At 47.2% G+C, this 21,922-nt stretch overlaps 5 protein-coding genes across 6 annotated transcripts; 3 read left to right on the forward strand and 2 right to left on the reverse strand.

Annotated features, from left to right (window-relative positions):
- Window positions 1-5: 5 nt before the first annotated feature.
- Window positions 6-4,743, reverse strand: LOC117137113 (protein O-mannosyl-transferase Tmtc3). Its single transcript, XM_033298405.1, has 4 exons — window positions 4,646-4,743; window positions 2,155-3,382; window positions 1,312-2,093; window positions 6-1,251 (listed from the first exon to the last, which is right to left on the reverse strand). Exons 2-4 carry the CDS (start codon window positions 3,266-3,268, stop codon window positions 367-369), a joined length of 2,781 nt encoding a protein of 926 aa, XP_033154296.1. The 5' UTR covers window positions 3,269-3,382; window positions 4,646-4,743; the 3' UTR covers window positions 6-366.
- A 77-nt stretch (window positions 4,744-4,820) lies between these two features.
- LOC117137118 (protein mago nashi) lies at window positions 4,821-5,598 on the forward strand. The gene is made up of 2 exons (XM_033298410.1): window positions 4,821-5,196; window positions 5,255-5,598. The coding sequence occupies exons 1-2, from the start codon at window positions 4,936-4,938 to the stop codon at window positions 5,435-5,437; spliced, it is 444 nt and encodes a 147-aa protein (XP_033154301.1). The 5' UTR covers window positions 4,821-4,935; the 3' UTR covers window positions 5,438-5,598.
- A 128-nt stretch (window positions 5,599-5,726) lies between these two features.
- LOC117137112 (membrane-associated guanylate kinase, WW and PDZ domain-containing protein 1) lies at window positions 5,727-18,266 on the reverse strand. Of its 2 annotated transcripts, none has more exons than XM_033298404.1 (6): window positions 17,886-18,266; window positions 14,353-15,380; window positions 8,985-9,171; window positions 6,902-8,921; window positions 6,618-6,843; window positions 5,727-6,561 (listed from the first exon to the last, which is right to left on the reverse strand). In XM_033298404.1, the coding sequence occupies exons 2-6, from the start codon at window positions 15,122-15,124 to the stop codon at window positions 6,119-6,121; spliced, it is 3,648 nt and encodes a 1,215-aa protein (XP_033154295.1). In that variant the 5' UTR covers window positions 15,125-15,380; window positions 17,886-18,266; the 3' UTR covers window positions 5,727-6,118. The 2 variants fall into 2 exon arrangements, with proteins under 2 accessions (XP_033154295.1, XP_033154294.1); XM_033298403.1 differs by having other exon boundaries at window positions 17,591-18,266.
- Window positions 18,267-18,391: 125 nt separating this feature from the next.
- On the forward strand, window positions 18,392-19,287 carry LOC117137117 (dynein regulatory complex protein 8). The gene is made up of 4 exons (XM_033298409.1): window positions 18,392-18,517; window positions 18,576-18,813; window positions 18,869-19,079; window positions 19,132-19,287. The coding sequence occupies exons 1-4, from the start codon at window positions 18,505-18,507 to the stop codon at window positions 19,228-19,230; spliced, it is 561 nt and encodes a 186-aa protein (XP_033154300.1). The 5' UTR covers window positions 18,392-18,504; the 3' UTR covers window positions 19,231-19,287.
- A 302-nt stretch (window positions 19,288-19,589) lies between these two features.
- LOC117137115 lies at window positions 19,590-21,778 on the forward strand. The gene is given in 3 exon segments (XM_033298407.1): window positions 19,590-20,169; window positions 20,234-20,534; window positions 20,537-21,778. Coding segments are annotated over 3 exon segments (1,518 nt in total). The 5' UTR covers window positions 19,590-19,909; the 3' UTR covers window positions 21,494-21,778.
- The last annotated feature ends 144 nt before the right edge of the window (window positions 21,779-21,922 follow it).

The following is a 21,922-nucleotide window of genomic DNA, read 5'->3' on the forward strand; positions in this document are numbered from 1 at the left end:
GTATCATTTATTTTAATACACGTCCTAACGTTATTTAAATAAATGCAAGACCGCCAGGCCTCCATACATAAATTACGTAATCTATTTACAAAAAGAATATCAGATCTCACAATGCGAATGGCATGGTACCTTAAATCCATACACACAAAAATTGTATAAATATCTTCAAAACGAGTATATGATCAAAGAATTACGTTAATAACTAATAAGTACAACGGAATTGTGTGGAATGGACCACATCTTCACTTTGTGTTATTTTTATCAGACTCCGTATGTCTCACAGAATGTGGGAACCTTGCGTTCCACCAACTCAACTCTTGTCTTTTTACATGCTCATAACTGCTATTTGATTTAGGCTAGCTTCTGCTACGATCTTTTACGCGACTTATGCGATGGTCGATCCTGGGGCAGTTTAAACTCAAGGGGATCGTAGTCCTCATACGCGAGCTTTCGCTCTGGCGCCGACTCAGGTAACTTGTTGATTTTCTGCAGTCGTGCAAGAACAATCTGCAAATGCCGACCGATATAGTCCTCGGCGGGTGCCAAGCGTTGGGCGTACTGCAGGCATGCAGCTGCCTTGGCCAGCCGCTTACGTTCCACGAACACCACGCAGAGGTTGTGCAAGCCCTGAGTGTTGTGGGGATCGTAGTGAAGTATGCTGCGGTAGCACTTCTCCGCCTCGTCCAGATCCTTCATGTGATTAATGTAGATGTCGCCCAGCAGGATCAGGCCTTTAACATGCGACGGATGATGTCGTATCAGTTGATTCAGAAATGGCACCGCATCCAGGGGTCGTTTTGTATCGGCCAATAGCAGAGCCAGATTAAAAAGTGCACTACGAAAGTCTGCCTTTAGGTGTATGGCTCTCTTGAAAAACTGCTCAGCCTCGTCGAAACTTGACTCGTCCATGGCCAGCATACCCAAGTTGAAGTACACCTTCTCGTTCTGATCATCGTTCTCCAAGACTTTGTACAGCCGAGAACGGGACACCCGGCGGGCCTCCTCGCCGCCCAGTTCCTGCAGCAGAATAGCCGAATTCAGCAATGCCTGTTCGTGCTCCGGATACAGTTCGATGGCCTTGTTAAAGTACACCTGCGCCTGCTGGCTCTTGCCCTGCTCTAGGAAAACTACTCCCAGATTGTAGTAGATGTCTGCATTCTCATTATCATAGAGCAGTGCCTGCTCATAGACCTCCTGTGCCTGAGCTGTGCGATTTAACTTCATAAGAATGTCGCCACGGTTGATGTAAGCCTGCAAAATACATCTTTGTAAGTATAAATAGCACTTGAAAAATATAAGTATAAGCCCTACCTGAACATAGTCACTCCTCATGCTGATAGCCTGGCGATAGAGATGATCAGCCTCCTCCAGACGCGTTTGATTTTTAGCTATGAGATTCGCCAGGTTGATGAACACATTCAGGTGATTGGGTGCTATGCGCGCATGATAGCTGACACCCGGCTTAGCTTGTGGAAACAGAGCCTTAGCCTGAACATAGGCTTGTTCCGCCTCCGCATACCGCTTCAGATTATTGAACGTGCGACCCACATTGATGTGGGCTCCGATGTCATCGGTCTGAATGCGCACTGCCTGCTGGAAATAGAGCAATGCCTCTTCGAACTTCCCTTCGTTCTCCAAAGCGTGTCCCACGTTGTTGTACAGCTTGGCGTTGCGCTGATTTACATGCACGCCAGACATGAACAGGGAATATTCTGTACGCCAATCTAAATTGCGTTGATGCGTTTTCAGCGCGTGCGTGAGGAGCAGGATAGCGAGAGCAGCTTGCGAAAAACGTTGCCAGCTTAGGCTTCCACGGCGCTGAAGCTGCTCAAAGCCATAGGCCACCAGCAAGCAGTACCCCATGGATGGCATGTACAAAATGCGTTCTGCCACCACAAATCCCACGGGGAAGAACAGATTAGAGGCTGGGAGAAAGGGCAGCACCATCCAGCCCAGACACATTATAAGAGTCCGCGACAGGGCCAGATTGCGGGTGAAGCAGGCCTTGGCGACCATAGCCCCCAATGCCAGGAAGGTTAGCAAGGTGGTTATGTTGCGGGAATCCGTGAATCCTTGCAGCAACGGAACAGTGCCTGAAATGGAGTTTAGTTAATTATTACTGAGCTTCTTTTATACTTTATGGATATTACTCACCCATTGTCCAGTCGCAGCAGAGCAGCGATGGGCATAACAGCAGCCAGCAGTTCAGGTAAATGAGGTAGCCGTAGGTAAGTTGTCTCTCAGGAGTATCCGCAGCAGAGGCTGGATTATCAAACCGCGTAAAGATGGGTAACTGTGAACCCATCACGTATACACGTCCCACAAGGAGGGCCAACGTAATGCCAACCAGGAAGCTCAAACGTTTCCACAGCGTCGACGATGACCAGCGTCGAATTCCCGAAGGATTCGCCAGCTTTGGCGACTGCTGCTCGGACCGCTCCTCAAACAGGCGCAGCACAAAATGGCACAGATGCAGTGGCCGTAGTTGATGGACCACGAACAACTCATAGACCACGCAGATGCCGGCAATGGTGATGCCTTGCTCCTTGCACAGCATGGAGGCCAACAGGCAACTGCCAAAGCAGCCAAAAAGCGTCAGCCAATTGGTGCGTCGCGGACAACCCGAGTCGCCGACGGACTTCGCGTAGCTAAGAAAGGCGGCCAGGAAGCAAATGGAAGAGAGCAATTCAGCACGCCCGACGACGCCAGTAACGGCCTCCGTGTGAACTGGATGCACGGCGAAGAGCAGCGAGGCCACGAAAGCGCATGTGTTGAGCTGGGAGACGGATGACGAGGATGAGGCCGAGATGGCATTACTGCCCGACGCGGCACACTGACGCAGCAGCAACCGGCAGACCCGACGCCACAAGAGGCAGACCGACAAGTGCAGCAGCAGGTTGACGAGGTGGTATCCAAACGGCTCAAGTGCATGCAGCAAGTAGTTGAAGCGGAACGTCAGCACGGTGAGCGGGCGATAAGACTTGTGGGACTGCTCCTTGCGCATCGGTGTCCCCCAGAAGTCGTTCAGGAAGACGTTGATCAGCGGTGTGTGCGGCCTCAGATCCTTGTTGTCCCTAATTGCGCTGATGTCATCGAAGACCAGCCCGCACTGAGTACTGTTGTAATAGCAGACGATGCAGGCTACGCATATACACAGGAACTCGAGCAGGTTGCGCTGCGGCGAGCTTGTGGCTCGTTCCCGCTCCCGTTCCCTCGGCAAAGTGGAGGGTGCATACTGATGGATTCCGGGGTTGGGGTTCGTTGACATGTTGATTTCGCGTTACTTCGTGAAAGGCTTCATGTATCCACAATTGTTCGTTCAGGCGGCGAAATGTTGCATGTAGGGCTTTACCCAGCCACGGTCGGCAGGTCCCTAGATGGCCTGGAAAAAAATGAGAAAGTGGGACCACCATTAGTTTAAGTTAACTGAAAGCTAATTAAGTATACAAGCCCACCATTTCAAGTATAGACACTTCCTGTTAGTGAGAAAGCCCCTAAATGTAGGCAACATATTTATATTTTTTGAAAGGGGATTCCCCAAACAACAAACTTGTGCAGTAATGTATATGTAAGCCCTTGCATCTTTTCTGGATACACACCCAAATCCTCTTACTTTCCGTAGTCCTTCCTCCGCAACTTACCGATTTTCACCCTAGTCAAAGTCCTTTTTAAGACAAACTTTCTACCGCTTTTTATGAGCACTTGAAGTTATACAAAGAAGCAAAAACTGATTGCGGAAAAAATCAATTAATACGCAACAAAGTAACTCCTTCCCGGTTACTGTCCTGGTTACCGACTGCACACACAAAAGCCCGAAGTTAACAAAGTTGTAACCCGGGCGGACCGACAGAGCTCCGGATCCGGACTTTGGGTACGCACAAGTACAAGTATGCGGACGGAGAGCGCTTCAGAGAGGCGAAGAGCGCGTGAGAGATTTGTTTGCATAAACTGTTGTAAATGTTGCGGGACCTGGAGCATTACTAGGCGGGGCACATCGGTGGGCAGATGGGCGGATGCCACAATGTTGCACTCAATGCCATCGATTTTCCGGGCGTTCAGTCAAAACAAACCACCACAAGCGAAGTAAACTCTCGTAAAGAGCGAAAAAAGGGGCCTAGCTTCAACGGGAGCTGGAGAGGATTGCATCTCAGCTGAGCGAAACTTTGTTGCACGACCGACTTTTCCCGAAGGACGACCGGGCGGGCACGTGCTCCGTTTACCCTTATTCCATTTTCCCGCCAAGAGCGGCACATGCGCGCTCCCGCATCCTTGCACTTTCACTTGCCAGGACGTGCGCTCTCCGTGCTCATGGCTCTCCCGTTTGCCGAGCGCAAATTAATGGCCGTGTGTGTTTTTGTAAAATTACTTTGACCGAGATACGGGGCACTGGAGAAGGATAAGGACATGGCGATGGCTATGGGCGCTGGAGCCGGAGAGCCAGCCGCATGTCCTCTCCCATTTTAGTGACATGGACATGGACGCCATTACAACGGCGATGGCCTCGCACACGCACACAATCACACGGCCGCAAACAAACCCGATTTGCCAACTTTGTTTCAATTCGCCAATAATTACAATGTTGCCTGCTAGTTTCGAGCACCATTTAGCAGAAGGTTTCTCACACACCGCCCTGTCGTTCACATACTTGTTGAGGTAGTTCCAAGGCTTCCAAAACTGAATTACATTTTAATAAAAAACACTGCCAAATGCGCGACTTGTACGTGGATTATTGTTGTGTTATCGATACGCCGATAGGCTACCTGCTCTTCCTCTTCCCAGCCAGCCATTCGCAGCGAACACTTATCGATACGCGGCGTTGATATTTCGTGTGTTTTCCCATCACTAACGCGTTGTAGTAAAGGAAAAAAGTGGGAAAGCAAAAATTGATATTTTTCTGATAGTTTTGTAAAGTTACGCTTTAAACTAGAAGCAATCATGTCCACGGAGGACTTTTACCTACGCTACTACGTCGGACACAAGGGCAAGTTCGGGCACGAGTTCTTGGAGTTCGAGTTCCGACCGGATGGCAAGCTGCGGTACGCCAACAACTCCAACTACAAGAACGACACCATGATCCGCAAGGAGGCTTTCGTCCACCAGTCCGTGATGGAGGAGCTAAAGCGAATAATCATCGACTCGGAGATCATGCAGGAGGACGATCTGCCCTGGCCGCCACCAGATCGCGTGGGTCGACAGGTCGGTTTGCCGCACTTAGCAGCTAAAGCTCAACTAAACAACCATGTGTCTTTTTTAGGAACTGGAGATCGTCATCGGTGACGAGCACATCTCGTTCACCACCTCGAAAACGGGATCATTGGTGGACGTGAACCGATCAAAAGATCCCGAGGGCCTGCGATGCTTCTACTACTTGGTGCAGGATCTCAAGTGCCTGGTCTTCTCACTCATCGGCCTGCATTTCAAGATCAAGCCCATATAAGCCGTAGCCACCACCTCAAGCATAGCCTATTTATCGGACACATCGTATTTTATAATGGAACTTCTACGATACTTGTAATTGTATTAGCTATACCGTTGTACTTTTTGGTACAGTTTGCAGTGAATAAAAAAGGAGTTTGCCGTGAATAAAAAAGGATTGGATGAAACTTTCTTTTCAAAGTCTTGTGTACAGTCTAGTCTGTGCTGTAGAAACAAATAGCAGATCTACGACGTAGTAGCAGACAACAATTTTAACAATAGTAAACCATTAAACTTTTTATGTTATAATGTGTAGGTATATTTGAAAAATATAAGTTAATATCTATTGTGTTTGAATAATATACATTCTCGAGATAAAAATTGAAAGTCCTTTACATTTGTACAATTCGTATATGTCTAAAACAGCTTAATCTAAGTGATTAATATCTCACAAACTGGCAAATTGTCTTAACGTTTAAGTACAAGCAGCAACTTAGCCTAAGATAATAATCGGTATCTTAAGAAACTGGAAAAAATACGCACTCACAAACGGTTTTGAGACTTGCAAAGGGTTTGGCTTACATATGCTACTAAATTCAGTCTTTGGGGTGAGTACTTTGCTAACGAAAGTACAAACTAAGGGCCTGCAGGCGATGCAACACTATAGAAAGCTCTTATAGAGCCGAATGCGTAGGTCTCAGAGTCATAACTGTGGCTGCTGGTGCAGAGCCAAAGTGGCTGAGATATTGTTGCTGGGTCGCTCCAAATAGGTGCCATGTCCTGGCATGGGCATTGACATTGGCATCTCAAGATGCTGGTGGTGGTGATTCAACTGCGCCTGCTGTAAATGCTGCTGCTGTTGCTGCGGAAGTTGCTGCTGGTGGGAGAGTTGTGCCTTCAGGAGACTGGGAGATGCCTGCAGCGGAGTGTTGCTGGACACACCGACGCTACTGCCGCCAGGACTGGGACCACCTTCCTTCAGCGGAACGCCGATAGTCAGGCGCACATGAAGACCAGACTCCTTGATGAGATTCACTACATCGCCGTGCGACATGCCAGCTATCTCGATGCGGTTTACTGCCACTATGCGATCGCCCACCTTGAGCTCCCCACAACGATCCGCCGGACTGCCTGGTATTAGTTTCCCTTAAAACGTTGATATGTTAGATAAATTGAAACAAAGTCCAAAGCTAGTGGCATACCTATTGTCGAGCCGTAATAGTGGTTCGATGATGAAATGATAACAAATCCGAAGCCCTCGTTTTCATGCCGGCTAACAATCACATCATAAGGATAGCGACGCAGTTGTGTGCTGACTGGAGCCTGCTGCAAAAGCGGAGTTCGACGCCGGCGAAGGATCATGGTAACCTGCCCGCGTAGCGCCGATTCTCCCACCAAAGAAACCACTTTGTGGTGCGACGAATTAAGCTGAATTAAACACGGGAATTAGCCATAATTTAACTAATGTGTGCATAGGTTAACGTACCACGTTGATGCCGTCGATGCTCAGGATTTCATCACCCGTATTAATGCGCTGATCCTGATCAGCGGCGCCACCAGGCACTATGTGGCCCACAGTAACCTGAGAGCCCTCCTCAGTGCCGCCGACTATGCGAAAGCCGAAACCCAAAGCCTGGCGCTCCAGAGTGACCTCAGTCAACTCGCACTGGTCCGCGTCCTCGGAGACGTCCAGCAAGGCTCCGTTCCGCCAGCTTGGCGAATGCTGCATCTGCGGCTGCTGCTGCGGAGGATCCAGGTTCGCAAAGCCCACACGCCTGCGATCGCTGAGTAGCTCGTTGACGCGCCGTTGAATCCGCTCATTTTGGAGATGCGCTGTCTGCAGCGGCGAGTACTGACCAGTGGTTCCCGACATGGCAGCCTGCTGGGCCTGGACAAAGTATCCAGGGCGGTAGCGCTGCGCCTGGCAGTCGTAGCAGTAGCAAGATTCGTGATGAGCCAGCGGTAGGGGAAGGGGCTGCATACTGGGCGGCATGCCGTAAATGCCACCATTAGGATCTCCCTGAAGCGTCACTTCCGCCAGACGCTCGGTCAGACGGCTAATCTTGGGATATGGATCCATATAGGGAACATCGTCCAGCTCCTGCAAACTGCTGTTCGACTTTCCTTGCGTCTGCAGCTGAAGCGGTTTCCTCTCCGCGGCAGCAGCACCGTCACCCTCGTCGTCCACCTCGTTGTTCGGCGATTGAATTTGAACCCGTGACCGTCGCGTGTCCACTAGTGGTGTCTTTGGGCGCATGGGTAACACCTCCTTCACCTGGGTACTGTAGAGGTCCGCCGTGGGCGTCTTGCTGCGGAACAGGCCGCTGCCCACAAAGTTCTTTCGCAGCTTGGCCACATTACCCACCTGGTTAAGTTGGGCGAGCGTGTTGTTGGCCGGCGCATCCGGCGGCGTTCGCTGAATCTTCACGGCAGTGGGCGTTGTCTGGCTGCACTCTTTGAGAAGCTCTACCACGTAGAAGTGCGGCTTGTTGCGCACGTTCAAGCCATTGATTTCCAAAAGAACGTCACCCTCCATCAGCTGGGTGCAGCAGTTGCGATCGAGAATCTTCTTTACGATCTGACCACAGGCGGAATCGGCAATGGTGAAGCCGAAACCCATTGAGCCCTTCATGATCGAAAAGGTATAGATCTCGGGTTTCTTCATTAGAATGAAACCACTGCCGGAACCGCTGGCTTTCTTCGCTCCCTCGCCGGACAAATCCAAGAAGTTGTAATTGCCGTCCATGTTGAGGCGTCGCTGCTTGTCCGACTCCCGCCCATCCACCGCCATGGTGGTCACTACCTCGGTGTTGGGATCATTCGGGTCAAAGGGCAGCGGATATCCACGGCACACTTCAAGGGCTGCCCTCTCGCCAGGCAGAATAGACTGAAAGATGTTGACCATGTCGTGGTGCGTGTAGCCCAGCACACATGTGTCATTCACATAGACCAGAACATCTCCCGTTTGCAGCTGGCCATCCAGCCAGGCAGGTCCGTTTGGCACCACTGTCTTGATCTGCAGAAACTCCTCCACATCCCCACCAGCGCTCCCGTCACTTCCCACAATCGTAAAACCCAGACCACGGGATGACTTCAGCAGCGTAGTGTTGATACGCTGGCCCTGCAGCTCGGCGGGATTGCGGGTGAACTTGTACGGCAGCTTCATTGGGCTCTCATCCTCCTCCTGATCGTGAGCTTCAGCCGCCTCTGGGGGCATTGTTTCCGACAGCGCAGTAGGTGTCTTGGACCGCTGTTCCTGATGCTGTTGTTGCTGTTGCATCTGCTGTTGCTGTTGGCTCTGCTCGGCCGCCCGTCGCTTGGCCTCCAGCACTGGGTTCTCGTACTGCGTCCGCCGGTTTACATGGTCGATAAAGTACATTCCATACATGGAGTCCTCGATCTTCTCCCATCCGTATGGCAGCTCGTCCTCGCAGCAATCCTCCAGTGACTTTTTCTGGTACTTGGAGAGCCGCGGATCCAGCCAGTGAGAGGTGCCCGTGTTGTGACTGTACGATATGGTATAAGGTCAGTATATATGTTCCTAGGTTCGTAGGATGTACTATACTCACTCGATGAAGTAGAGCTCGCCGCGTTCAGTGTATGCTGTTTCCCATTTGGGCGGAAGTGGTCCCAATCCGTCGCCCGGATCATCGTGGCTCTCGTGGTTCTGGTGCTGGACATCTCCAACTCCGCACTCGCTGCCAAGGCTGCTGTCCCCCGTCTCCCCGTTGTAGTAGGTGTTCTGCAGCAGGTTCTCTGTGGAATATATGTAACATATTACTGGATTATTCAGTTAATCAGTCATCACAAACCAATCACCAAACCCAAATCGTTCAATGAACCCCTTTTACAGGTGGCATTTTGAGCTGGTGAAGTTGATGCTCAGCCAGCCGAAAATAGTTGGTATGGTCTTTTGAAATTGAAGCACATAGACAACGAACCCCAATCCCTAGTCCACATCACCCAGCCCTTCGCCCAGCCCAATCCCCGCCAGCTCTATTGGGAGTCCGGTGAAGCGTGAAGCGTTTTCGATTGGGGCAAGCCAGAATAATAATTATTATTAGCAGTTGCCAGTTGGTGGCAGACAGGCTCTGGTTAGACGGTGACCTACTTTGCTGGCCCACGAGATGATGATGGCCAGTGGCCACTACGAGTAAGCACTCACTCACTCACAGTCCCCAATCAAGTCGGATGAGTAATGGGGAAATGTTAATTATGGCCAAGCGAAAGAAGTAATGAGTGGCCTATGCTTTTAGCCAAGTTGGCCTTGGTAATTTCGCTTGGCAAGCCGCTAAGAGATGATCAGAAGATAAGCTCCAGCTATGAGTCAGGTTTCCTCGAAATCAAACCATTCAAGAACTGAATATTATCAGAGTTGGATTAACATATGCTGAAATATGCATCGTTGCTCATTAAAAGAGTGGATGTAAAGTTGACGTTAGACGTTTTTTTTAGACCATGCGTCGTTAACCCCTTTAGAGGTGCATGCTCCAACCCAGATATACATATGTACACATATAAACACATCCAGAGATAAAGCCATGCGAATAGGGCTAATCGAATGTCGGGAGCGCCGGAGCGCCGGAGAGCCAACGGAGCCAGCGGAGCATCATTCAAAACGTATTGCGAATGATTTGCATAGGAAGATGAATATTTATGCCAGACACTTTCAACTGGAACATGGAAGTGGAGTATGGAGATGGGGCTGGGCAGGTGACACGTCTTTAAACGGTAAAAGCGCCATCGCTCCCTGTTTGCATTGGCTCCAAAAGAGTGGGACACAAATGGAGAGAAGCTCGTTTGAATAGCTACACTGAGCAAAAAGAAATTAGAACTTAAATGGATAACTACATTGCAGTGAATACTATATAGTATCTACAAGATTCATGCTAAAAAATAAGTTTTTATTATTATTATATTATTAATTTATCTTTCTCTTTAATATATAAAATTAATAAAAATGATTAAACTATTTTTTCGTGTGCATTTCATAAGTTTATGTTGGTCTAGTCTGCAGAATTCATAGAGTGTTGCCGAGCAGATTTCTGATGGGGAAAAACGCTGCTGGCTGAACGAAATCGAGTCAGTTTTTCCAGCACGGAAGTTGTTGGCGGCACAGTTTGCCTTGGCCTCCCACCCACCCATCATCCCATGATCCAGCGCCCACCACCCAGTTCGTTTTCCTTCGCCGCTTCGTTCGCAACTTCATTCGACTGCATTGTGTAAATATTTGTAGAATGCGAGGCGAGAACGAGAGGGTATTTGATCAGCAGATGTGGCACAGAAATAATGCTCACAGCTGTATATATGGAATGTACCAGGGGGCTTCTCTAGAATCTGAACTAAATGCTGTTTACCTTTCCATACCTTTCCCAGTCTGGACAACCCGTGTATCTCCTGCTCTTGGACAAATACGTATATAAAGGCAAATATGTGCCACACGCTGCTCCAAATTTGCTGAACATGTTTTCTTATCTGCACCTAGCAGATAAGCTAAGCAAATGTGTGTTCTTTTCTAATGAAACAGAACGTAAGATCGCTAAATGTTAGGATTGCAAAGTTTTTCCAAAATCGGAATGGCACTAAAAGACCTTCCTTTGTAGCAACGCCGCTACTTAATCTATAAAAATTGCTCACTCGCCCCAAAAGATCGCATATCATGCAGGCCAAGCAGGCAATCCAAGTGACTCATCTGCTGGGAATGTTGGCTCGAATGGATCTCGAAATTGAAAAGATTGGATCGAAGAAGAGAAGCAAGACTTTGCGCTACACAAAGCGTGTCCATTACTCAGAACAACAGGGATTGCCGTAGTCCGTGTGTCGTTGATGATAATGATTGACGTGCGATTATTTTCCAAGATTGTGGCTAATTGCACGCGCGGTTTTCGGTAGAATCGTTTAGCCCAGATCCTATCAAGACAGCTCAATCTGAATGCCGAACGGAGATGCATTAATGCTTCGGTAGATGTCTAAAAATAATTAAAACAAAACACAAAGCACGAGCCGCAGAGCATGGAACTCTTGGCCAACATGTGGTACAACAATTGTAGCAGACACAAACAACAAAAAATCACCGAGTTACGTGGAGTTGTACACAAAATACGCGCCGTCAGTTCATTGACTTTGACCCAAATGGAAAACAAAAGTCGAAACGGAAAGCTACGCACGCGTCTTCTGGGGGGCTGCCAGGGTCACGGGGGCGTGGCAGGTCATGGGTGGTGGCCTAGGGGGCGTGACGGCAACGGCGCGAGCTGCCCAAGTACCAACAGTTATTATTTCGCCTGCTCCAACTTACATTACAATTAGCTAATTAGTGATTTTAACTAATTTAGCTAGTTAGTAGGAATTATTAGCATTCACTTTTAACTACTTATTTCCAACTGTCTCAAGCAATCCATCACTGATCTCATAAAAGTTAATTTATGTGCATTTGAAACACACACCTAAGTTGTAAGTTGTCTTTTCAGATCGTGTCACTTGGCACGATTTTTTCGACAAGTTCAGAATTCAAGGAAATCGTTTTCTTAACTGAAACAACAGAGAAAGTCGGTGCCTTCTAACTTCTGTATTCTTTCTTACCTATTTTACTTAGCACTGAGTTATATAAATCTGTTTTAAGTGCTATATAACCGCAGCTTTCGCGATTTCCTTGTGATACAAAGAACTTTTAATTGGCAAGTTGAGTGTCTCATGTCGCTGCAAACTTTAATTTGTGTAATTCCGGTGTAACGTCAACATAAATTAGCCAGTAATGAGATGCTTGTTCCGCCGCTTTCTTGCCCGCTAGATTCATTCTGCTGTCCAGTGCAATTTCCCGAGTTACGCAATGTGCATGCCATGGGATGCCCCTCAATTAGTTGTCCAACTTCTCATGCAGCGCGTCCATTGAATGCACGAATCCATGGCAATTACTTCGCCCGCATTGGAATGCTGAATGACTCCTGGCCGAAGCAGTGCGGTCAAAGACCAGGCCACTCAATTGATGTCATCGCGTCTACCCGACCCACTTGGAATGGGCAAGTTAAGTCAACGTCTTTGTTCTGGGGTTTCCCCTGTGTCATCTGTGACGACTCCTTCAGCGACTCCCTGCCTGCTCCGCCTGATGATAGCATCTAATTGGCATTGCTGCTTCGTTAGCTTGGCTCACATGGCACGCCATAAACTGGAGTTACCCTTCCGCTGTCGCAATCAAGAAATTAATAATCGCAACACATGATGTGCAGGGGGTGACAGTGGGACAGTGGAGCAACCTGGGGCTCCAAGGCGACCGAAGGTTCTCGCCACATCTGCTAATTGCCACTGACGTGAGGCGTGAATGATAAGCAAGATACAATGTGCGGCTGCTCCAGGTGGGTGAGTCCAACCAAAGTCGACGACGAGTGCGAGTTCGTTGCCACCACTTGAGGCCATTGAAACTGCTGGGATTCCGGGCTCCAAATAGCAACCCTTTGGCATTCATCTAATAAAATCACACCCTCTTCACTAATTGAGTTGCTCAACGCAGACGGCCTCCCCAAAAAGTGGAGCTTACCACTTAACAATGGGCCAGAATGGCAGGGGGAACAGATGATTCAGTTTGAGATACATACTAACCAGCTAGCTTGCCCAACTTCCGAAAGCGATTTCCCATCTACACCTAGATGGTGTTGTCCAAAATATACACACGTATGCTTGCTGAGTGGGTTGTGTGTTTTTTAAATGGAAATAGATGTGAAAAACACTAACAAGTTAATATTCGACTGAGACTTTTGCACTTATAAGGTTATGAAATTCTTAAAAGTCATTTATACTCGCATGTCTTAGGCGCTAGTTAGTCAAATTCAAGTATGGATATCTTGTGCTTAAAACGTTCAACTAATGATTTGGTCGAACATTTAAACCTAATAGCCCCAATCACACCTACAAGCTTAACGACGATCGAATATACCTACTATTAAATTCCCACATCATCTAGACCGGCAATTATTAAACCCCCCGCACACACATGCTCCAAAATCGAGGTCGCTGCGAAAATAAACCAGCTTTCTGGGTTTCATTCATGAATGTCGTCTCTTACGAGAATACATTCGCGAGACAATGCAGCTAGTCTGGGTTAGATGCCAAGTGGATCGACCAGGTTCATGGGGCTTCAACCGCGCTGGGAAAGTGATGACAGGTGTGGATTAAATGAAACGGGAGTAGAATAGCCGACAGTCGAATGGACAAGACAAGAAGGTGAAACCGAGTGTGTTATTGAAAGTGCAGCACTTAGTCCTTAGTCCAAGAACTGGCTAAGAACGAAGACCCACAACCAACTCTCGGGTTAACAAGAAAGTGGGTTTTGTTTTACCAATGTTAGCCCAATGATATCACTTATTTGCAGGCACGTGGCCATCCAAACCCTGCTGTTTGCTTACTTTTGGTTTATTTTGCTACCAACTCCCCGCCGTGAGTAGACTAATTTTGTGGCACTACAAGTGCATTTCGAGTTGAAACCGAAACCGAATCCCAAAATGTGTAATTGAAACTGAAACGAAAGTGGGAGTGGAAGTGGAATCAAAACCAATGGCCATGTGTGGGCGGAAATGAGTCACTTGAGACGAACGCCCTAAATTAGGTTCAAGAGCTGCTCCGTTGCAAATTAATTTTAATATTTTATTGGGCGAAACGAAAATGGAAATACGATTTGGAGCACCGGCGCGGCAAACCACACAAACAGCCATCTACATAATTGATAGCATCATGCGACGTTAAATTAGTTGAGTGAAAAAACACAGAAATTTCATGTGTTTTACCTATTTAGATCGCATTAATTAAGTGAAAACACTTTATTGCATTCATTTTTAATGAATACAATTCACTTTTCATTACTTATTCAAATTGCACTTGATTAGAAATTCTTGCTCAAATTTAAGTTGCTTATGATTTAAGTAGGATTTCTTGAGGATTTTGCCTTACCCTTGCTACCCTTGAGAATGCTGCTGGGTGGACCGCCTCGTCCGGTGGCTGCTCCTCCGTTGACTCCGTTGCTGCCAATGCCATTGCTTGGCAATCCGGAGATAAACTGATTATGCACCGACATCTGGCTGTTTAGCGAGGAGGTGCCACTCAAGGAGGCGACATCCTCGCGTGAGGCTGAATTCCCAATCGCTGCTGAGGCGGATACGGCGGATTTCTTGAGAGCCGGCGGCGGTGGCGGACGAAGATGATGGCCACCTGGTGGCGCTAAGCCGCCAGACTTCTCCCCGTTCCCAGTTCCAGTTCCATTGCCATGGCCATGTCCAATCCCATGCCCGCTCCCGTTCCCGTTACCAACCACATCTGTGCCAACCGAGGACAGTGTCTGGGAAGCGGCTGCCATTTCGCCGGCATCGCCACCATCGTCCACATTGTCGCGGCTGCAATTGAATTTTCTGCTGCTTCCGTTGGCAAGGCTAGAATTTAGATTCGAGTTTCCGTTAAATGTTGCAAAACTGGTCGCAGCGGCAACAGGATGTGGATGTGGATGTGGATGGGAGTGCTGGTGTTGGTGGGAAGCATTCAGAGGCGCCAACTGTTGCGGCTGTTGCTGCTGATAGAAGTGATTGCTGTTGAAATGCTGCTGCTGCTGCTGTTGCTGCTGCTGCAGCATTAGGTAATCGGTGGGAGACTTGGCGGTGGCCACGCCCCTGGCCGCCACACCTGCTCCTCCGCCGGCTGTCGACGTTGTCGTGGCCGTGATTATTGGCATTTTAAGCCGGCTGGCTGCCTGGTTTTTTGTCTTTAGCAGCGATCACGCTCTCTCACACAGTTGAATTGTTTTCAGGCACTAGCGCTATTTGGCTCCATTGCATTTGAGTTTCGTTTGTTTAATACTTATGTTGATTGTCTCGGTTGCGCTTTGTTTCGCTTGTCTGCGGGAATGTTTTAGATAAACTTTGAACGCTTCTTCATTTTGCCGTTTAAATAATTGTTATGTCATTGAGCTGTCATTCCGGTTCGGGCAGCTGCAAAACAGAACAATCAAGAGGAACACCATTAATTAGCAGTATGCAAAGTAATATAAACAATTACCATGTGTATGGGCAATAGTAAACACCACAATAAACGTAACGCAATAAAGAACGCTTCAGTTCGATTTGCAAGATACACAAATGTGCGACTTATATCAATATTTGCTAAAATGTATTGAAAATTGTGATTCTAAAGCCAAATATTTAGCAAACCAATCAGTTTCTTTAACTGAAATCTTAAGAGACTGGAAACTGAAATCGCTAGAAGATCTGCGACACTTTATTATTATGAAATTCCTTAATACCCGCAACTTAAACTGCATGGCATGAAAATCATCGCCACATACTTTGAATATCCAACATTGCTGGGAGGGACCAGCTCGCTCTCCACCTCCAAACCGCCAAACCAAGTCCCAGAGCCAACTATCCAGTTAGACAGCTCCGGGCCAGACAAGCGCTTGGTCCAGCGCTTGGTCCAGACTGCAGTTGCAAGTGGGGCCAATCAGCAGATTGTTCAGTTAGGCTAGTCAGTATCCATGGCATCCATAGCCGCACAAAAAACCCCTCCATTGTTGACATTGCAATTTAACGGCGAGCTGCTTCGACTTTCCCATGCCAGACGCGTAGTTATAATTATTTTTGTGTGCATTTCATAGCGAGGTTTATCTTAAGTTTTCGCCACTTAAAGCCATTTTTTGCAGTCTTCAAGTGCGTTTAAGAAAACCAGCTCGAGTTTATTTGGATACATATATAAAAAAGTAACTTTCTTTGTTTATATTTTCAGAGCAGATTGCAGCAATTTCGCAACTCTCGCTACTTTTGAATATGCATTTATAAGTATTTCAAAATAAAAGAGCTGTTTTCCCCGCTGGAAATTTGAAAACGTTGACTCACGACACACAAACAATTATGAGTGCGGGGAAAAGAACAAGAAAATTAACTGTGCGAAAAAAGGGGCATCAAACACGGCAGCAACATAAAGTTCCTCAAGCGAAAAATTTACTCCAATGAGAAAGAAGGCCCAGCGACGATCGTCGAGTGGATGGACGCGTCATGGAGGTGGCCACAGGGCAGGGGGAGTACTCGGTGAGGCACACAGCGAGCTGCGGGCACCGCCAAGCCAAGAATTCCAGAAACCAAAAACAAAACAACGGCGGAGAGAAACAAGTTTTTCAGAGCATGCCAGCAGTTCGCCAGAAAACCGAAAACTGAACTGAAAACCGAAAGGCAACCCCCACAACTGCACAAAGGAAATAATATGTTGTCCCTTTTGTGGATTACGATTTGATAAGGATTTGGAGGGTATATAATAACAACTGGGATATTCCTCTAAAAGTACCAATTCCACTGCTAGTTTCTTTCAGTGCAGGGACACGTAACAGGAACGATCTGCGATGGTGGTAGCGATGGTGGTTGCTCCACTTGCCACACAGAGACCCTTCGCAGACCGCAAATGTATGTGCCCAGCCACCACCTGTCGTTTGGTGGACAGCGAAACAAAAAATGAGCATTTCCCATTAGAGAAAAGCCGCGAAAGGAGCGACAAGCAAAGTTGGTTGAAGGCAAAGAAGGAAAGGAAAGGAAAAGGCAAAAAGATCGGGCCACTTTCGACAAACAGGCGGCGCACGACCAGAAAAAATGCCTAGTAACAAATGGCAATCAACAAGGGGAGCGGCTATGGAAAAGCAAGTGAAAAGCGAATAGTTAAGGCCACAATTTCACTGCACGGGGAAAATTCATCATCGGCGTTTATGGGCGCCTGAGGTTTTCTGCCAAGTGAGTTGCATTCGTATCCAAATGTGGTTATCATGGTTTTTTTTCACATTTTAGTAGGGATTTGATTGCATGTGGATATTACCTGTTAGCAAAAGAAAGTCTTAGCTGATAATAATCATTTAACACCATTGTTATACTTGTAAGCATTGATAAAAGCATGAACAGTTCTTCAGAAACTAGCAAGTAAACAAAATCATCATTTTTTTCATGCAAATTGATCGGCAATCAGGGAAACTAGCTTTCAACAGTCGAGTGCCAGATACATTAGCAAATATTTATCTTTTCACGCACGCCTCGCTAATTGCCATCGATCAGAGATAAACTTTCTATCGGGTAATGAAGCAAAGTGGTCAATGCCATGGGCAGAAATTGGAAAAATGTCAATGAGGGAGATAAATAAAATTTTCTGTCACTTTCAAAATTCGCACCTTGTTTATTTCTGCTTAGCTTATTTATTTGGCTCGAACACGAGTCGAAAACGAGGTATGGCTGATCAGTTTTGAGCATCAAAGTGTCGAACACTTTCCATTTTTATGGTGATTTTCGTTGTTTTTCTTTTTAGAAAACGCGTAGTTTCGAACACACATGCACATACACTTGTCAACACAACAGAGAGATGCGGTGGCACTTGTTAACTGTGGTATTATGGCCAAGTTTTTGAACTTGTTGTGGGCCAAAAACCTCCTGGAAAACCCGTTGGAATCGCCGAACGACGTTACACACCTGCGACGATATGTGAAACGAGTTGCTCGTTTTCCATTTAACGCTGCATTCAATTGCAATTCGATTTTCCCGCAACGCGAACCGCACTCCACGGAATATCGAAAACAAATGAAAACTGAGGTGGCGCGTTGAGTTGAGTTGGAAAACCTGTTGCTGCCAAACGACGCACACAGTTGCAAATGCTCAGCGACAACAAGCGAATGCAGTCTACTTCGTCCTTTAAAGGGCAAACTTCACTATTTGGGTAACACGAAATCTTTAGTTTAACGATTGTCTCAACTTTAATTGCAAATTAATGGGAAACTAATTAAAAACACAAAACGAAAAACAAAACAGAAAACAAAATAACGCGACGCTCAACACGACTGCTTCGCAGGCAGTTATCGACTGATGCTTATCGGTGGCTATTCACCACACCTAGTATGACCACACGAGATAACCTTTGCTTGGCGCCATTATCGATTCCCGATCGTTATTTTCAAATTCAAAATATAAACAGCAATCGTTTAGTAATGCTTCAATCAGAAAACATATAAATCAGGAAAAAATAAATCGTATTTTAAAATTATCAGTTAACATAATTTAAAAAAATATTATTAAATTCTAAAGTAAGCCCACAATGGAAGTCGGTGGTAAGCATTAAAAAAGATGTGTGTCGCACCTCCGCTTGAAATCACTAACCTTTAATAGTTACCCTAAACAACGAACTCGAGGAAAAGATTTCGGAAGCATTTTGCATATTTGATACTCATGGCGATAAGTATATTGATTCCCGCAATGTCGGCAACGTTCTCCGATTTTTAGGTTGCGCGCCCACCGAAAAAGAGGTCGAAGATGTCATTAAAGCCACCGATTCCGTCGACTATCCAGGCGAAGCCCATTTGGTCAAGTTCATGGAACACGTTTCCAAACTGCTGATGGATCGACAGTTATTCAATCTACTTCACATTAGGTTTAGCAACTCTAACGATATTTCTCCGCAGAATGGAACCAGCTTCGTCCGAAAAGCTTCTCGAAGCCTTTGAGACCCTGGATCCAGAAAACAAGAAATATCTGACCAAGGAGTACTTCGGCAAATTGATGGCGGAGGAAGGAGAACCCTTCACCGCTGAAGAACTGGATGCCATGTGGCCTGTGGCCATTGATCCCATAACTGGACACGTTCCCTACACCTTCTACATAAATCAACTTAAGGTAAGATCGCACTTTCCACCTACTTTGGATTGACTTTATTTAAAATTTCCAGCACAAACCTGATATCTATGAAATTGCCGAGGTTATCAAGGAAGAACTGGCCCAAGCCGAAAAAGAAAAGGGCAAGAAACCACAACAGACAATGTTTTAGATGCCCCTTTAATCAATCAAATGCAACTAACGCGGAAAATAAATTTATACATTTTATAACAAATAATTTCCCATCTCGTTTTACTGTTTCACATTGCGATATAGACGGTCACACTGGCATGCGCAACTTGAGATGGAATAATCGTCGTTCATAGTTCTAATATTTAAATAAATTGTGTGCAAATTTTAAAGAAATATTTGTTATTATAAGATATTGCCTCAGATGTTTCAATGAATTTATTAAAGCCATATAAACAAATATCTACAATACATTTATGCATTTTTACGAAACATCGTTGCTTTAAATTAACAGAATGTGCAATCGATAGCCCGATATGTGTTGTTCCATCCCTCGTTACCCCAACTCTTCTAGAAAAACACGTCAGCTTTTCACAGCCATTCGGAAAAGAACACGTCAGCAGAAAGGAAAACTGGTCGGTCGATATTGCAAAGGTGGATGAGAAAATTGCGTGAGACGGAGCCAGAAAAGCCCGAGTCGGCGGCGATGAAGAGATTCAAACCAGCAGAGCGTCCGAGAAGCGCAGTCGAAGTTCATGAGACGACCTAAAACAAGCAAAACTTAAAATACGCTTTTACGATGCAAATCTGAGTGGAAAGTCGGTTTTCACAATTGCACACAGCACACAGCAGTTTATCATTTAGCCCCGAACCAGTTAAACATGGCACCCACAGCAAATACAGTGCTAATTACCGTGCCGCGGACAGCAATCACATCGAATAATTTGCCCAAACTGCGTCCCGCCCCCCTTACGGCAGCTCTGCTGAAGGCGGCGGCCACGCCCTCCGCCTCGCCCACGCCCTCGAGTTCGGGATACGCATCCTCGTCGAACATGGATGACGATAACATGGCTGCATCCCAGCCCAAGGCCAAGAAGCGTCGCCTGGACCATCTAACCTGGGAGGAGAAAGTGCAAAGAAAGTAAGTCCGCCCAACTTTTAACTAAATTTGAGCCCCTTTACTCACTGCTATTATCGAACAACAGGAAGCTAAAGAACCGTGTGGCCGCCCAGACATCGCGTGACCGCAAGAAGGCACGCATGGAGGAGATGGACTACGAGATCAAAGAGCTGACAGACAGAACGGAAATACTACAGAACAAGTGCGATAGCCTGCAGGCCATCAACGAGTCACTGCTGGCCAAGAACCACAAGCTGGACTCGGAGCTGGATCTGCTGCGCCAAGAACTCGCCGAACTAAAGAAGCAACAGCAGCACAACACCAGATGCATCAGCCAATCCAACGCCAGCGCAGGCGCTGAGGGCTGTGCGTCCACCAACCTTGGATCTGCAGCATCCAAAGCTGACCCTCTGCCGCAGGGTATACAACAGGTGGACACACAGTCGTCAGCGCGTCTGCTGGCGGAGCAGCTGAAGAGCAGCAAGAGCCTGGCCTCACTCTGGAAAGTTGTGGCCCTCTGCCTACTCTACAAGACATGCTTGGGGTCGACGAAGAGTTCGACGTCAAGCGCCTCGAAGAGCTGGCCGAAAGTCTGCTCGCAGATATCACAGCAGACCTGGAAACAGGCGCTGGAGCGAGCAGCCCAGCTGCTGCCCAAGATGCAGGCAACGCAGAGCGATTGCTTGGACCAATGGTGGGGCCCGCAGCAGAGCGCCTGGAATCCGACGGGCATAGAGCTAATGGCCTGAAGATTAAGGAGGAACAGGAAACCGAGCACAAGGTCAGCCTAAATGTGCAGGTGTTGGAGATAAATGGAAACCCACAGCATACAACAGCAGCGCCAGCCTCGAGAACAGCCACAATCACAGCGACAGCGGCCGCCTCGCAACTACAAGCCACTCCGGACACAGTGTACGGCACGTACGATGCCAAGACGAACTCGATCACCATCGTGATGGACGGGGATGCGGTGCCGGTGAACGAGGCCGTCGAGGAGATCTACTGTGACGGCGTCAGCGCTGGCGACGACTCAACGGACGTGATCATGAAGTGTCCGCCGCCAGCGACGTCTCCGTCACAGGTCTACCTCAACGTGATGAACGCCACCGCCGATTCGGACGACGAGGAATGTTATGATCCCATCGACCGATTCCTACGTCCGCGCGTCAAGGCGATCTCCCCGTTGGCCAAATCCCCCGCATTGTCCCTACACTCGGCCACCTCGGACCATGGATACGAGTCCATACTGGGCTCCCCCACGTCCGTGGCTCTCACTCTGCCCGCAGATGAGGACGATTTCCCCTGGGAGAGCAACTTCGATGAGCTGTTCCCCAGTTTGATCTGAGTTTTCCAAGCTGAAAACTTCGTTCTGTCTCTCTTATATTGTTAAGTTTGGCCGGCAGCCGTTTGTTTAAGTGTTTTAGTTGATAGGCTGTACATACATTTTTAATCGAAGGCTTTATATATGTTACTGTAGTTAGAGCGCTAAGTTTAGCTGTAGGTTTCCATTTATATTTAACAATCTCTAACCACTTAGGCTTATGATTACTTATATGTATTGTGCTCAAAGAATTTGCAAAAACATTTGAAAAAAAAAAATATTCAAAATATAAACCAAACCAAACAACAAGCTCTTTGTTTTTGTTTACTCTGGGCGAAACAGAACTTTGAACTGCGTATGATAAATAGTTAATCACGCCACTTCTCTAGCATCACGCCACTTTTTTATGACGCAATTTCTGCGTAGATGATGGGACAGTTTTAGGTGTAAGCA

Source organism: Drosophila mauritiana, chromosome 2R (assembly GCF_004382145.1).
Source record: "Drosophila mauritiana strain mau12 chromosome 2R, ASM438214v1, whole genome shotgun sequence".
NCBI classification, from domain to species: Eukaryota; Metazoa; Arthropoda; class Insecta; order Diptera; family Drosophilidae; genus Drosophila; species Drosophila mauritiana.